The 13,812-nt window shown below is 57.5% G+C and overlaps 2 protein-coding genes across 2 annotated transcripts in view; both read left to right on the top strand.

Moving 5' to 3' along the window:
- MYO9B (myosin IXB) overlaps window positions 1-7,589 on the top strand; it is a 90,874-nt gene extending 83,285 nt beyond the window's left edge. The window contains 10 exon segments of the mRNA XM_068536779.1: window positions 148-221; window positions 746-938; window positions 1,049-1,177; window positions 1,377-1,482; window positions 1,776-1,907; window positions 4,013-4,136; window positions 4,647-4,694; window positions 5,045-5,187; window positions 5,895-6,022; window positions 6,143-7,589. Of these exon segments, the coding sequence (XP_068392880.1) occupies window positions 148-221; window positions 746-938; window positions 1,049-1,177; window positions 1,377-1,482; window positions 1,776-1,907; window positions 4,013-4,136; window positions 4,647-4,694; window positions 5,045-5,187; window positions 5,895-6,022; window positions 6,143-6,558 (1,493 nt within the window). The 3' untranslated portion in view covers window positions 6,559-7,589.
- A 1,480-nt stretch (window positions 7,590-9,069) lies between these two features.
- USE1 (unconventional SNARE in the ER 1) lies at window positions 9,070-12,094 on the top strand. The gene is made up of 8 exons (XM_068534764.1): window positions 9,070-9,223; window positions 9,535-9,584; window positions 9,728-9,806; window positions 9,895-10,047; window positions 10,567-10,579; window positions 11,017-11,044; window positions 11,475-11,649; window positions 11,893-12,094. The coding sequence occupies exons 1-8, from the start codon at window positions 9,083-9,085 to the stop codon at window positions 12,073-12,075; spliced, it is 822 nt and encodes a 273-aa protein (XP_068390865.1). The 5' UTR covers window positions 9,070-9,082; the 3' UTR covers window positions 12,076-12,094.
- The last annotated feature ends 1,718 nt before the right edge of the window (window positions 12,095-13,812 follow it).

Here is a 13,812-nt window from a genome sequence, read left to right as displayed (position 1 = left end):
GGAGCAGCCCGCCACTCCGTGTCCATCGTAAATACCCAGGCAGTTGTCACTGTCCTGAGACACGGGGACAGGCGGCCACGGGACCCGTGGGTCCCCGATGCACTGTCCGTGACTACCCTCTCCCCCTCCCCCACCATGACCTCCTAGTGTGCAAGATGACCTGCCACAAGAAGTGTGTGCACAAGATTCAGACCTACTGCTCTTACACAAGTGGGAAGAAGGTGAGCCCGCTGGGGCCGGGAACTTTCCAGAACACCTGGGGGAGGCCGTTCTGAGAGATGTGGAGGAGAGGGTGTGCGAGGTGCCAGGCCAAGGCTGGGTGTCAGGTGGGAGCACGGAGCTGGTGGGAGGGGCTGGCCCCGAAGCAGAGCGCACCCCGGTCCTGTCAGAGCCCCCAGAGGGCCCCCCAAAGCTGGGGCCAGGCTTGTGTGTGCACCCCAAGCCTTGGCCCTGCTCTTCCCTCCTCCGGGTGGAAGGAAACCCCTACCCTGCACAAGGGAGGCGGGGTCCTACGGGCTGGCACAAGCCAGGATCAGCTGGGCCGAGGGGACTGTGGCACCTCACACAGGGACCCCCTGCCAGCAGCCATCCGGGGACCTCCACAGCCCGGCACCTCTGGCAGCCGTGCAAGAGAGGACGAGGAGCAGGGGGGGACGGCGGCCACAGAGGAAGCCGGGCTGGCGGGGGGTGACAGGGAGGACAACCAGCCCAGGCCCGACCCTCACCCCCATCCCCGTCGTCGCAGATCGAGCCAGGCACTGAGCCGGGCCACTTTGGCGTGTGCGTGGACAGCCTGACCAGCGACAAGGTCTCAGTGCCCGTCGTGCTGGAGAAGCTTCTGGAACACGTGGAGATGCACGGCTTGTACACCGAGGGCCTCTACCGCAAGTCAGGTGCCGCTAACCGCACAAGGGAGCTCCGGCAGGCGCTGCAGACAGGTGGGTGCTGCGGACGGGTAGGTGTCAAGGGCAGGAGGGCGCCGCGTGGGGCTCCAGGCTCAGCCCTCCTGCCTTCCCCGAGCTCACCGGCCGCCGCGCCCTCCCCGCAGACCCCACGGCGGTCAAACTGGAGAACTTTCCCATCCACGCCATCACCGGGGTGCTCAAGCAGTGGCTGCGGGAGCTGCCCGAGCCCCTCATGACCTTCGCCCAGTACGGCGACTTCCTCCGCGCCGTCGGTGAGTCCCACCGTGGCGAGAGCCGGCAGGTGGTCGAGGTCGGGGGTCAGAGCCTCGAGCGTGTGCTGTGGCCGGTCAGGGAGGAGGGACCCCGTTGCCCCCAGCTGAGAAACCGGGCCCCAGACAGGCCGAGGCTACCCGGCGCCCTGGGGCCTGTCGGGTGAGGGCCGCAGGGAGCTGACCCCCGGGACCCTCCTAGAGCTGCCAGAGAAGCAGGAGCAGCTGGCCGCCATCTACGCCGTCCTGGAGCACCTGCCAGAAGCCAACCACAACTCCTTGGAGAGGCTCATCTTCCACCTGGTCAAGCAAGTGCCTGCCCTCCTGTTGCCCCGCCCTCTGGGGGGTGGGGTCCCAGCAAGAGCCGCGCCACGGCGTTCCCCGGGCTGGCGTTCTCTGGTGGCTCCACACCAGGATGTGAGCCCATACTGGGGGGTCCAGGAGGGGGGCCCCCGGCTTCTTTGTGGCGCCTCTCCACCCTGCAGGGGCGAGCGTTTCTCACCTGCCAGCTGCGGCAGCATCTTCCCAGCACCTTCCCGGGATCTGGACTCTGGGCTTGGGGCTCCCTGTGGCCACCCCCTAACTGCCGCTTGCTGCACAGGGTAGCCCTGCTTGAGGACGTGAACCGAATGTCACCCAGCGCACTGGCCATCATCTTTGCGCCCTGCCTCCTGCGCTGCCCCGACAACTCGGACCCGCTGACCAGCATGAAGGATGTCCTCAAAATCACCACGTGAGTACCAGGACCGGCTGGCCCCCACCCCGCAACATGCGCTCAGGGCAGCCGAGCCAGGGATCCCACAACTAAAGACGAGAGCCCTCTCCAGAATCCTAGGACTGGCCTGGCCTCAGTAGTGTGTAAGTGTGCCTGCAGAGGAAAGTCTAGAAGAACACAGCCCAATCACAACGGCCCCGGGAGGTGTCCTGAGCACTGGGGTCCTGGGTAAACTTCGTTTGGTCTCTCCACCCTTCTTTCTTTGCTAACGAACACACGTGACTTTTGTACTAAAACCGAACTTCTAACAAAGTCTGCGTGTGTGCTGGCTGCTGTGAGCGGCGAGCAGGGCTCTCCTGACAGACGAGGGACAAGAAGCAGCCTGGCCTCATGGTGGCACCGTAGGGCTCACACGTGCCCAGACCCGGGTGGAGACCTGGCAGCATCTCCTCAAGCAGCAAGAGCATCACTTCTGAGTTCTCTTGAGGGTGAAAAACCAAAAAAGGGGAGAAACCCCTCATCCTCTGTCCAGGGTGAGGGGCAGGTGGTGAAGCCCCACATTCCCAGCCTCTGGGAGCAGTGAGAGCCTGCAGCAAACAGAAGCGGTTTTCTCGAGGTTCTTTCTTCCCCGCAAACGATCTTCGAAAGTTCTCAAAAAAGTGCTTCAAAAAAAAAAAAAAAAAGTTCTCAGAAAGCGCCTCAAGGGACTTCCCTGGTGGTCCAGCGGTTAGGACTCAGTGCTCCCAATGCAGGGGGCCCAGGTTCGATCCCTGGTCCGGGAACTAGATCCCACATGCATGCCACAACTAAGATCCCACGTGCCACAACTGAGACCCCACGCAGCCAAATAAATAAATAAATATTTTTTTTAAAAACACACACACGAAAAAAAGAAAGTGCCTCAAAAGAACTCAGAAAGGGACTTCCCTGGTGGTCCAGTGGTTAAGACTCCACGCGTCCACTGCAGGGGGCACGGGTTCCATCCCTGGTTGGGAAATGAAGATCCCACATTCCTCGCAGCACAGCCAAAATATAAAAATTAATTAAGAGGAAAAAAAAAACTCAGAAGGAGGTCAGCAGACATCCATCACTAAAAGGACATTGTTTAGACTTCGAGTTGTAAAAATAACCTGGGGACTTCCCTGGTGGCGCAGTGGTTAAGAATCTGCCTGCCAATGCAGGGGACACGGGTTCGAGCCGTGGTCCGGGAAGATCCCACATGCCGCGGAGCAACTAGGCCCGTGAGCCACAACTACTGAGTCTGCGCTCTGGAGCCCGCAAGCCACAGCTACTGAAGCCCACGCACCACAACAAAGAGTAGCCCCCGCTCGCCGCAACTAGAGAAAGCCCGCGCGCAGCAATGAAGACCCAACGCAGCCAAAAATAAATAATAAATAAAATAAATAAATTTAAAAAAAAATAATAAGAAGAACCTGTCACCCAAGGCGGTTTCAGGAGGCAAAACACAGGAAGGCCTGAGGGCTACGCCTGACAGTGGCACACCCCACACCCCGGGCCACACTCAAGAGATCAATGAACAGCTGCTGGTAGGCAGAGCGGAGGAGAATCCAGTGTGGCCCTGACACTACCTGGGCAGCGGTATGCTGTTGACGGATTTGTTTCCAGCATGTTCCTTGGGTTTTTTTTTTTTTTCTTATGTGGTCATGACAATGGGAAACCTGAGTCATGACTGCTTCTCCATCCAGGCTGAGTCTGTCCGGTCCCACCACACCCTCCCTGCCTCGGTACTGACCACTGAGGCTGGCCCTGACCACTGAGCAGATGTGCCTTGGGTCACAGCGCAGTTCTAGAGCCCTTGGGGCAGCTGCCTGCAGCCCCTGGGACAAATCACCCAACCTCCATGGTACTGTACTTCCTCCTTCAAACGAGGAGGCTTATTAAGACAAGGATTCAGGCTCAGAGAGGTGGGGTGAGCTACACGAGGTCACACAGTGAGTGAACTGGGGCCACGATGGGAGCCACAGCCATGTCCGTGGCCCTGCCTGGTCTCTGGGTCTCTGTCTCAGCCACCATGCCCCAGTCTCGGGCCAGCATCTCCCTAGATGCAGGCCCCCATGTTGACCATACCCCCCGAGGCGGTAGCTGAGTCGCCTTCTCCACAGGTGCGTGGAGATGCTGATCAAAGAACAGATGAGGAAGTACAAAGTGAAGATGGAGGAGATCACCCAGCTGGAGGCCGCCGAGAGCATCGCCTTCCGGAGGCTCTCTCTCCTGCGACAAAACGCTGTGAGCAACGCAGGGCGGGGCTTCGGTGGGGGCGGGGCCTTGTGGGAGTGGGGACTGGTGGGCGGGGTTTGGACATTGGGCGGGGTCTCACTTATCCGTCCAGCACACTCTCCCAGCACACCCTGGGCCACCGACAGCCTGACCTGAGGTCTCGTGGCAGCATGTTTAGGGGCTGATTCCTCACCTCGGCCAAAAGACCACCATCCTAGCTCAGCCTCAAGGCCAGCTGCCGCTCTCAGCAGTGGGGGTCCTGTCACCTACTTGGTGGTGGTCCTGGTCATCCTCCAGCCATGTCCCTGGCTGCCCTGGGCCCCCCCCCCCCACAGGGAAACGTTGCCACAGCAGAAGTGGCCTCACAGTGGGGGGTAGAGGGATAAGAGGCCAGTCCCAGGCTCCTGTGGGAGGGTCCTGTCCTTGTCCCGACAGTCAGACGTGGCCTTATGCCCATGACTAGTGCCTGTGCCCTGGTCATGGCCCTGTGTGGTCACCCACTCTTCATCTCTCCCCCAGCCCTGGCCTCTCAAACTGGGGTTTTCGTCTCCTTATGAGGGGGTCCTGGTATGTACACGTACGGTGGGTCCTCCTCGCATGTCTCCCAGCGCGGTGCATGCTGGGGTTCCTCTCAACCCCTAGGGTCCTCGTAGGATAGAGCGAGCGTGTCCTAACCTTCTGGAAGTGCATGCTGGGGGAAACCCATTGCCTGCTGATTGCCTGTGCTGAAGATGACTAATGAGCCACGTGCCGGCCACTCGGTCCCTGCATGATCCCCGGAGAAGCCTCTCTAAGCCTAGCCATCCATGTCAGAACTAACCTCCCCCGGAGCTGCTCGCTCCACCCTCTCTCCATCCACAAGCACTGACCCCCACCCACCCAGAGGGGCTGGCCAGACCTGCCGCTTCTCTTTGCAGATCAAGAACCCCAAGGCCCGGATGAGCAGCAGCGGTGGCCTGGAGGAGCTGGGGGTGCTGCCAGAGGAGGAAGTGGCCGGCGGTGAAGAGGATCGCGAGAAAGAGATCCTAATTGAGCGGATCCAGTCCATCAAGGAGGAGAAGCAAGTGTCCCTCCGAACCCTTGCCACACTCGGCCGCCCTGTCCAGCCCCCATCCACTGGCCCCCCAACTATAGGGGATCTGGCTGTTAGGAAGCTGATGGGCTAGGCTCAGTCCCGTGGTCCAGTGCCCACCTCACGGGGTGCTGCTGTCCTAAAACACAGCCTAAGCTCGTTAAACCCCCTGCTTGACCACAGGGAATCACGGTGGCCCATAGGGAGAGAAGGGAAACAGAGGGGTGTTGCCTGAACTTTGTCTTAAAGTTGGCCTTAGCTAGGGCGATCCACCAGTTTGTTGTCCGGTCAAGATGGAAGTATGAAGGGAGATGCTGTTTAAAAATTATGCCAGGAGAACAGGTGTAATCCAGGCCCCCTGGGCATCCTAGCCTTAGGAGTAGGGTAGGGCACTCCAGGCAGAGGGAACAACATGTGCAAAGGTCCTGAGGCAGGAGCCCCTCACTAGCTGAGTACTAACTAGGCCAGATGCCTGGCTTCCCTCAGCAGCCTGACACCTTCCTCACATGAGCTTCACTGAGTCAGGGGCATTTTGGGCCAGGTGTGCTTTTGGGGTTGGGTTTGGGGTGCTGGGGGCAGGGAGACCCCTCCAGGACCAGGATGACCTACTCTGTCCCCTACTGGCCTGGCACTTTTCCGTGGGGTGGTCTTCCACCATGGAACAGCCTTAGACACTGTGACCCTGTCATCCCCAGGGAGGACATCACGTACCGGCTGCCAGAGCTGGACCCTCGAGGCTCCGATGAGGAGAACCTGGACTCAGAGACATCAGCTAGCACCGAGAGCCTGTTGGAAGAGCGGGCTGGGCGGGGGGCCTCGGAAGGTCAGTATTAAGGTAGCGTCTGCTTTTTTCCTTCCCATGTCCACACCCAGCAGGCCCCCGGGCGAGGGTCCATCTGCCGGCCCTGAAGCTGCAGTAACCCTGCCATCTGTCTCTCAAAAGGGCCCCTCGCGCCTGCTCTCCCCTGCCCCAGCGCACCCACCCCGAGCCCCCTCCCCGAGGCGGCCGCCCCTCCTCGACGAAGGCCGTCGTCCTTCATGACGGTTAGAGTGAAGACCCCCCGGCGGACCCCCATCATGCCCACGGCCAACATCAAGCTCCCGCCCGGCCTGCCCTCCTATCTCCCTGGCCGGGCGCCAGGTGCCCAGGAAGCTGCCACCCCGGTGAGGCGCCGAGAGCCACCTGCTCGCCGCCCAGACCAGGTACACTCTGTGTATATCACACCCGGCACCCACCTGCCCACTCAGGGCCCTCAGGAGCCCCTGGACAAGGACGACCGGCCACCCGGGACCAAGCGGAGGTACTCGGACCCCCCAACCTACTGCCTGCCCCCTGCCTCGGGCCAGGCCAATGGCTGAGGGCCCACAGCTGTCAGAGTCCGCATATCCAAGGACGGCCTGGTGCCAGAGCTGGGTGCCAGAGCTCCAGAGCCAGCATTCAGTGGTCTGAGAAGGATCCGGAATGAAAAGCTTCAAGAGCGATGTGAGGTGGGCACCGACTCCAAGTGAGTGCAGGCAGGGAGAGGCCGGCTGAGGCCCGGCTGCCCTTGCTGAGCCCCTACATCGCACGGAGTCGCCCGCCCAGAGCACCAAATCATGGCGGGCAGCCTGGCATCTCCCATCTCCCCTTTTGTACGTTTTTCTGGTCACTGTTTCTTTGGGCGTGGTTTACATAACTTTAAACTGTAACAGCCTTAACAGAAGACCAAGTTGTTTTTTTATATGTGTATGTACAAACTTTTATATTAACGCCCTGCATCTCCCTTATAACCTGGACATGAGTCTTCAGAGTAAAGGCCACACAGCCGCGAAGCTTTGGAGGCTCAGACCCACGCTGAGGGACAGCTCGGGGGACAGTCTGAGGGCTAGGACCCTGCACGAGGGGTTTGAACACTTGTGGCCCCTGACTGCCCCAAGTCTGTCTTGGACTCGTATTCTGGCCCGGCCAGTGGCCACCTGGCCGACGTGCATTCGAGGGAACAGTGAGCCTTCCGTGGTGATCAAGACTGTTGGCTGGAGACAGGACACGAGGTTGTAGGCAGCCTCCACTCCAGGCACCACAGACCTCACATCCCAGGGAGACTCGAAGGTGGCCATCACTCCTTGGTCCACTGTGCCCTGGACACAGGAGGCTGGAGGAGGCCACCCTTGGCACTGCCCACCCCATGTGGCAGAACAGGAGCCCGCAACTCAGGACCGCTCATGGGTGGGGAGGGCAAGGCCTGGGGTTGTATGTCCCTACAAGTCTACAGTGATAGCCTGGACATCTGGCATCTCCGGAGCGGGGCTCCCCTCTTAGGCTCAGCCCACTCTCTGGACACATGGCCCCAGGTCTGGAACAAAAGGCACCCACAGGCCGTGTGAAATTAAAAAAAAAAAAAAGTGCCTGAGAGGTGTCTGCATGCAGTTCCTACTCAGGCCAGCTCCAGGCTGAAAGAGCAGGGGTTGGCGGGGTGGGGGTCAGCCCTGTGGCCTCAGCCAAGAGGGGTACAGGGCAGGGATTGGGCCCCTTGCCTGGAAGGAGCTGCCTTGTTCCTCCAACTGACTTTGCTGTTTGTTACTGGAATTTCACACATAGTTTTCACACAAGGGACGTGGGCTTTGCTGGAAGTTCTTTTTATTGATCCAGAAAGCTGGGAAAGCAGGCAGCTCCTGGCAGAGCCACATTCAGCGAGGAGAGCCTGCTGTCCTGGGAGCTGCCTCCTGTCACACCTAGCCTCTCCCCAGCTGGGGCTTAAATGTCAACTGATGGGGCCGTCCACCCTGGGTGGGGAGCGGGGAGTCAGTCCTGGTGGACCCACTACAACCAGAAGCAACACTACCACCACCACCACCCCCAACCGCCACAGAAGAGCTCCCAGGTTGCAACCAAATGGGCAGTTGTGGGAACTGGCTGGCAGGTGGGTCCTTTGGGGCGGGGGAGTTGGAGACCGTGACAAACCGGAGTTTCAATGGCACATGCAAGGAAGAGTTGGTGGGCTAGTCCAAGGCCACACAGCTGGAGTGGGGCAGGGCTGGAATTCAGACCCTGCCCTGTCTGCCTCTAGAGCCCCCCTTTAGCAATACCCTGAGTTTGGTCTCATCCATGGTACTTTACAGAGCACCAGGCCCACCGGTGTGACCTGGACACAGGTGACCTGAAGGATGGGGAGATGGTTAAGGGCTGCATGCCGGGCTTCAGTCCCTGTGAAGCCCCCATCCTCACCCTGTCCACTCCAGGAGGGGGGACTCGAACAAGGGGCCTTGGCTTCCTGGGGACGCAGGGGGGGTTCCATCCATGGGGGTCTGGGCATTGGGGGTGACCTCCTGCTCCCAGGTTTAGCCCATGTCACTGCCACACTGCCAGTTTCCCAAGGGAGGAGACAGGTCCAGAAAAACTTAAACGCAGAAGGCCACGGTGGGAGGTGGTGTCAGTCAGGGCTGGGACGGGATATCATAGCTGCAAAAGTTTGGAAATCATAGCCCGTAAGTCTTGGATTCCGAAGTCCCAGGTCAGAGCCTCTCCCCCAGGAGAATCTTCCCCTAGGCTGCCTGGATGCGGAAGAGCTCAGTGTGGGAAGAACCCAGGAAGGAGTGGGGAGCGGGGGAGGAATTTTGAGCAGGGGGGAAGTAATGAGCAAGTCACGCGTTGCACGTGGGCCTGACAACGAAGGACTCGACCCTTTCAACACTTCGGGAAGGGTTAAGATGCTCGCGAGGATAAGCAAGCGATTGAGTCCTGAGTAAATACGGACTGGATGGCGCCTCTAATTGAAACAAGACAAGAGTGAGAGAGCAAACGCCCAAACAAGAACGAGAAAGCCCCAAATAAGAAAGAGAGAGCAAAACAGGGCACTTCCGCCCGGAAGGAGGCCAACGAAAGGCACTTCCGCCATCTCTTAAGATGGCGCCGGCGGAAGGGGCGGGGTACCGCTGGGTGGTGATGGCAGCGTCGAGGCTGGAGCTGAACCTGGTGCGGCTGCTGTGCCGCTGCGAGGCGATGGCAGCGGAGAAGCGGGACCCGGACGACTGGCGTCTAGAAAAGGTGAGGGAAGCCCGTGTGTCCGCGTAGAGCCCGCATCCCGGAGGGTGGTCCCCGCAGCCGGAGGCCACCGGGCCCGACTCCCCCACCCCGCCAGCCAATGAGGCCACGCTCCTGCCGGTTGGCTCCGCCACGTCCGTTTGCGCTGCTCCCCCACCTCCTCCCTGGGGCTCAGCTGGTCCCTCCTCCTTGATACTTGGCTCCTCCCGTTCCAGCCCCGCCCCCGTCCTGGCCCCGTCCCTTGGTGGCTCTAATCCCTTTGAGCCAGATGGTGGTGGGGGGCACTGGGCTGACACCCCACTTTTCGTCCCCAGTACGTGGGAGCCCTCCAGGACATGCTGCAGGCCCTGAAGGCACAGGCGAGGTGAGTGCAGACCGCCACAAGTGTTCAAATCTGGGGCAGGGAGTAGAGTACCGGATCCCTGGTCTCCAGTCCCTCCCTGCTAAGAACCTTCCCTGAACGGGGGACAGTGGGCAGGTTTTCTTTTTCCTCTTCTGCCCTTCCAGCAAACCGGTCTCCGAGGTAATCAACGAATATTCTCGCAAGGTAGATTTTCTGAAGGGGATGCTGCAGGCAGAGAAGCTGGTGAGTAAAGGGCACCTCTGTCTCCTCAGCCTTCATCATGCTCACCTGGGACCTGCCCCTCTGGTGACCCCTCTGCCCTCTTCTGCAGACCTCCTCCTCAGAGAAGGCACTAGCCAACCAGTTCCTGGCCCCTGGCCGAGTACCGACTACAGCCAGGGAACGGGTACCTGCCACGAAGACAGTACACCTACAGTCACGGGCACGGTACACCAGTGAGATGCGGAGTGAGCTGCTAGGCACGGTAGGGCTCCCTCCCTGGTCCCTGGGAGGCTTCAAATGGGGACAGGAGTTCAGTGCCTGAGGGTGGCCAGAACAACAAATACTGTCAGGTGCAGGGATCCTAGGGGGCCCAACAGACTCTGACCTGGACCATCAGAGAAAGCTTCCCAACAGAGAGGCACTGCAGGCAGGGCTTTGCTAGGTGAATAAGAGTTTTGGTACAAGGCAAAAATGGCACATCTCTGCTTAAGCCCTAGAGTTGGCCAGAGTAAGGTTTGGCCCCTGCCTCACCACACATAGATGAGTTTTTTCATCTGTAAAATAGGATGACAAATGCCTCTATGAGCACTTTATGTGGATCCGCTAAACCCTGCAAATTACGAGCTATTGTTTTCAGTTTGAAGATGAGAAAACTGAGGCTCAGAGGGCACAGGACTTGTCCAGGGTCCTGACTGTGGGTGGGCAGTTTCTGGGAGCAGAGAGAACAGGTCTGGGGGCATGGCAAGGTGGGTGACTTCATGCCTCTCCTTTTTTCCCACAGGACTCTAGTGAAGGTGAGTCATCCTGAGCAGAACAGGACTCAAGGCCTGGGACAGACGTGTGTCCTTGCTGCCTCACACCTCACGCCTAACCTGGCTCCCACAGGGTCTTCCACAGCCCAGGGAGAGTGTGTCCAGGGGCATTACCGAGTTACGCTTGGAAGCGGTGCCAGGACAGAGGAGGGGCCCCCAGAGGAAACAAAGTTGGACACTCCCAGCCCAAGGGGCCAAGGCTGGCTAGAGGGAAGGACTTGGGACCTGGGGGAGCCCAAATGAGGAAAACTTCCCAGAAGGGAGTACTTTGAAGCCTGATCAGGAGCCCGCCCACTGGGGAGCAGACAAGATGGGAAACGGCATTATGAGTAGCAGACACATCCCAGGCAATGGTCAGGAAGCTGGAAAACAACAAACCCATTCTCTCTTTCTTCCTGCTTGGCCTGTTTTGCTTCCAGAGCCTGAACTGGATGTGAGGAAGAGAACGTGAGTATCTTCAGCCCTTGGGCAGCATTGGGGGCAGGGGGGTTGGACAGACCTTGGGCCACTAAAGCGTCACCACGAAGCATCTAAACCACCAATCAGGGAATTCCCCAGCAGTCCAGTGGTTAGGACTCCGTGCTCTCACTGCCAAGGGCCCGGGTTCAATCCCTGGTCAGGGAAGTAAGATCCCACAAGATGTGCGGCATGGCCAAAAATAAAAATTAAAATTAAATTAAAATTAAAAAAATAAGCCACCAATCAAAGGCCACTTCTGAGGATGCTCTTCCCAGAAACCAAAGCAAAAAAGGGGAAACAGCCCCAAGCAGGGCAGTGGCTGGAACCACAACCTCTGGGTTCCTTGAGAACATGTTAGTTTCTTCCCTCCAACCCCCACCCCCGCTCCTACCCACCTGTCTACCCATCTGTGGGTCAGTGGGGTGGCAGGGCCCAGGCCAGGGGATGAGAAGCAGTCAGCAGCCGAGCTAGACCTCGTCCTGCAGCGACACCAGAACCTCCAGGAGAAGCTGGCAGAGGAGATGCTAGGCCTGGCACGGAGCCTCAAGACCCACACACTGGCTGCCCAGACTGTCATCAAGAAGGACAACCAGGTATGAGGACTCTGGGAACTCTAAAGCCTCTGCCCTGGGGCATCAGAGAAGGCTTCCCAGCAGAAGGTCTCTATGGCTGGGGCTTGACTGGATGAATAGGAGTTTGGCAGAAGGCAAAAATGGCATTCCCAGCAGAGGAAACAGCACTGGCAAGGGCCAAGAGGTGTAGATTTGCTCCAGCGCAGTAGGAAGAGGCCACACTTGGACCCAGTCCTGTTGACATTCTCCCCACCTCACCCTCAGACCCTGTCGCACTCACTCAAGATGGCCGACCAGAACCTGGAGAAGCTGAAGACAGAATCTGAGCGGCTGGAGCAGCACACACAGAAGTCAGTCAACTGGCTGCTCTGGGCCATGCTTATTGTCGTCTGCTTCATCTTCATCAGCATGATCCTCTTCATCCGTATCATGCCCAAACTCAAATAAAGACCTGGCCTGGCCCACATCACCTGTCCTCTCTCTGCCCTCCACCCCTGTCCAGGGGTACCTTTGCGGTGGGCAACGTGAAGGGAAGGCCCTTGGTGCCACAGAGAGCACATGAGCAGGGGAGGAAGGAGGTCAGGCTTGGGGGGGTGGAGACAGTGACTCAGCAAACCTGCCTCCCGTTCCCCCCTGGTACCTACCTCACACTGGACAAGGCAGGGCCCCTAGAGGCCCCAGGAGCTCCCAATCTGATAGAGTCAGAGTCAGACACATTCCTGTGGGGTCAGAGTAAGGGCTGGAGGGTGGGGGAGGAGTGGGGCCATGCGTGGAGGCCAGCCTGGAGGAGGGGTGTCAGTGCTGGGCCTTCCTTGGGTTTGAAGGTGATAATTCAGAGACAAGGCTTAGCCCACCCGCTGCCACAGCCTAAGATCTTAGGACATTGCAGATGCTTCACACAGTCATTCAGCAAACACATGAGAATCAGTGGAGACCCTGCCCTGCCCCGGTCATAGTCTGCTCATTTCAGACAAGAACTGGGTGGGCATTGGAGTTGGGACCCTGGAAGGGATTATTGAGCACGAGTCTAGGGGAATTGTGGGTCCTGGGCTCTGCTTACCCCCACTCCAGATGTCAGGGGCAAAGTCTGTCCGGGGGGCGACTGAGGGAGCTTGGTAAGGAAGAGTGGACAGGAGGCGTCTATCCCAGACCATGGGAGCATTGAGCACTGTGGGACATGCACGGGGTTGCCCACATGGACCCCACCCCCACCCCATCAGCATGGGTGTAAAACCACCAGGAAGAGCTTTTAAAAACTCTAGTGGCAGTTTTTAAAGCTTTTTTGAAAGCTCTAGTGGCAACTTTTAAAAAATAGATCATAAGAAGGAGGCTCATGCTTGTGACTCAGGGATGGTTCATTATTAGGAAGCATTAGTGGCCACATTAATGCACCAGGAAGCAAAAATCATAGGGTGAAATGGTACTTTGTACTGTTCACAGCATCCATTACTCAAAGTCTCTTAATTAAAAATAAGGAATAGATGGATGTTTTCCTCAGTGAACTGAAAAACCTCAAGCCAAAGGCGGTGTTGAGTTTAACTGGCAAATACTCGAAGTTTTGCCATCAAAGTGAAGAAAGTGAGGTGGGGATGGGGGGATGCCCACAGTCCACCCACCCCCTCCCTTGATTTAATATTGTCTGGAGATGCTAGTCAATGCAACTAGACAAGAAAAAGAAATTTTAAAATGAGAAAAGAGGTAAAATTATCTGTAGATGATGCAACTGTCTATATAAAATATCCAAGCAAGCTAACAAAAAGCTATTTCAAGAAGAGAATTTAGTAAACCAGCAAGGGACTTAATGAATATTTAAATTAGTTTACTATATGCACAAAAAGTAGCTGCAAAATATATTGGAAGATCCCATTTATAATAGTAAAAGATACACTATCTGGTTAAATTAACATCCTTGATATACAGAAAGCTCCTAAAAATCAACAAGAAAGAAAAAAAAAGATTGCAGGAAATAGGAAAAGAAATACAAATGGTTTCTGAATTTTTTCACACACCATATTAGATTAGGCAAGATTTAAAACTTTGAAAGTACACTTACAGGAAACTGTGATACCATTGAGGTTGCAAAGGTTGTGGGAAAACCAGCTGATTAGAGCATCAATGGCACAACCTCACTGAGGAAGAGCTTGACAGTACTTTTCCAAATTAAAATACACAGGTCCCTTTTGC

Source organism: Eschrichtius robustus, chromosome 2, assembly GCF_028021215.1.
Source record: "Eschrichtius robustus isolate mEscRob2 chromosome 2, mEscRob2.pri, whole genome shotgun sequence".
In the NCBI taxonomy this organism is placed as follows: Eukaryota; Metazoa; Chordata; class Mammalia; order Artiodactyla; family Eschrichtiidae; genus Eschrichtius; species Eschrichtius robustus.
Note: the sequence above shows the minus strand (reverse complement) of the source record. Positions and strands in the feature narration are given on the sequence as shown.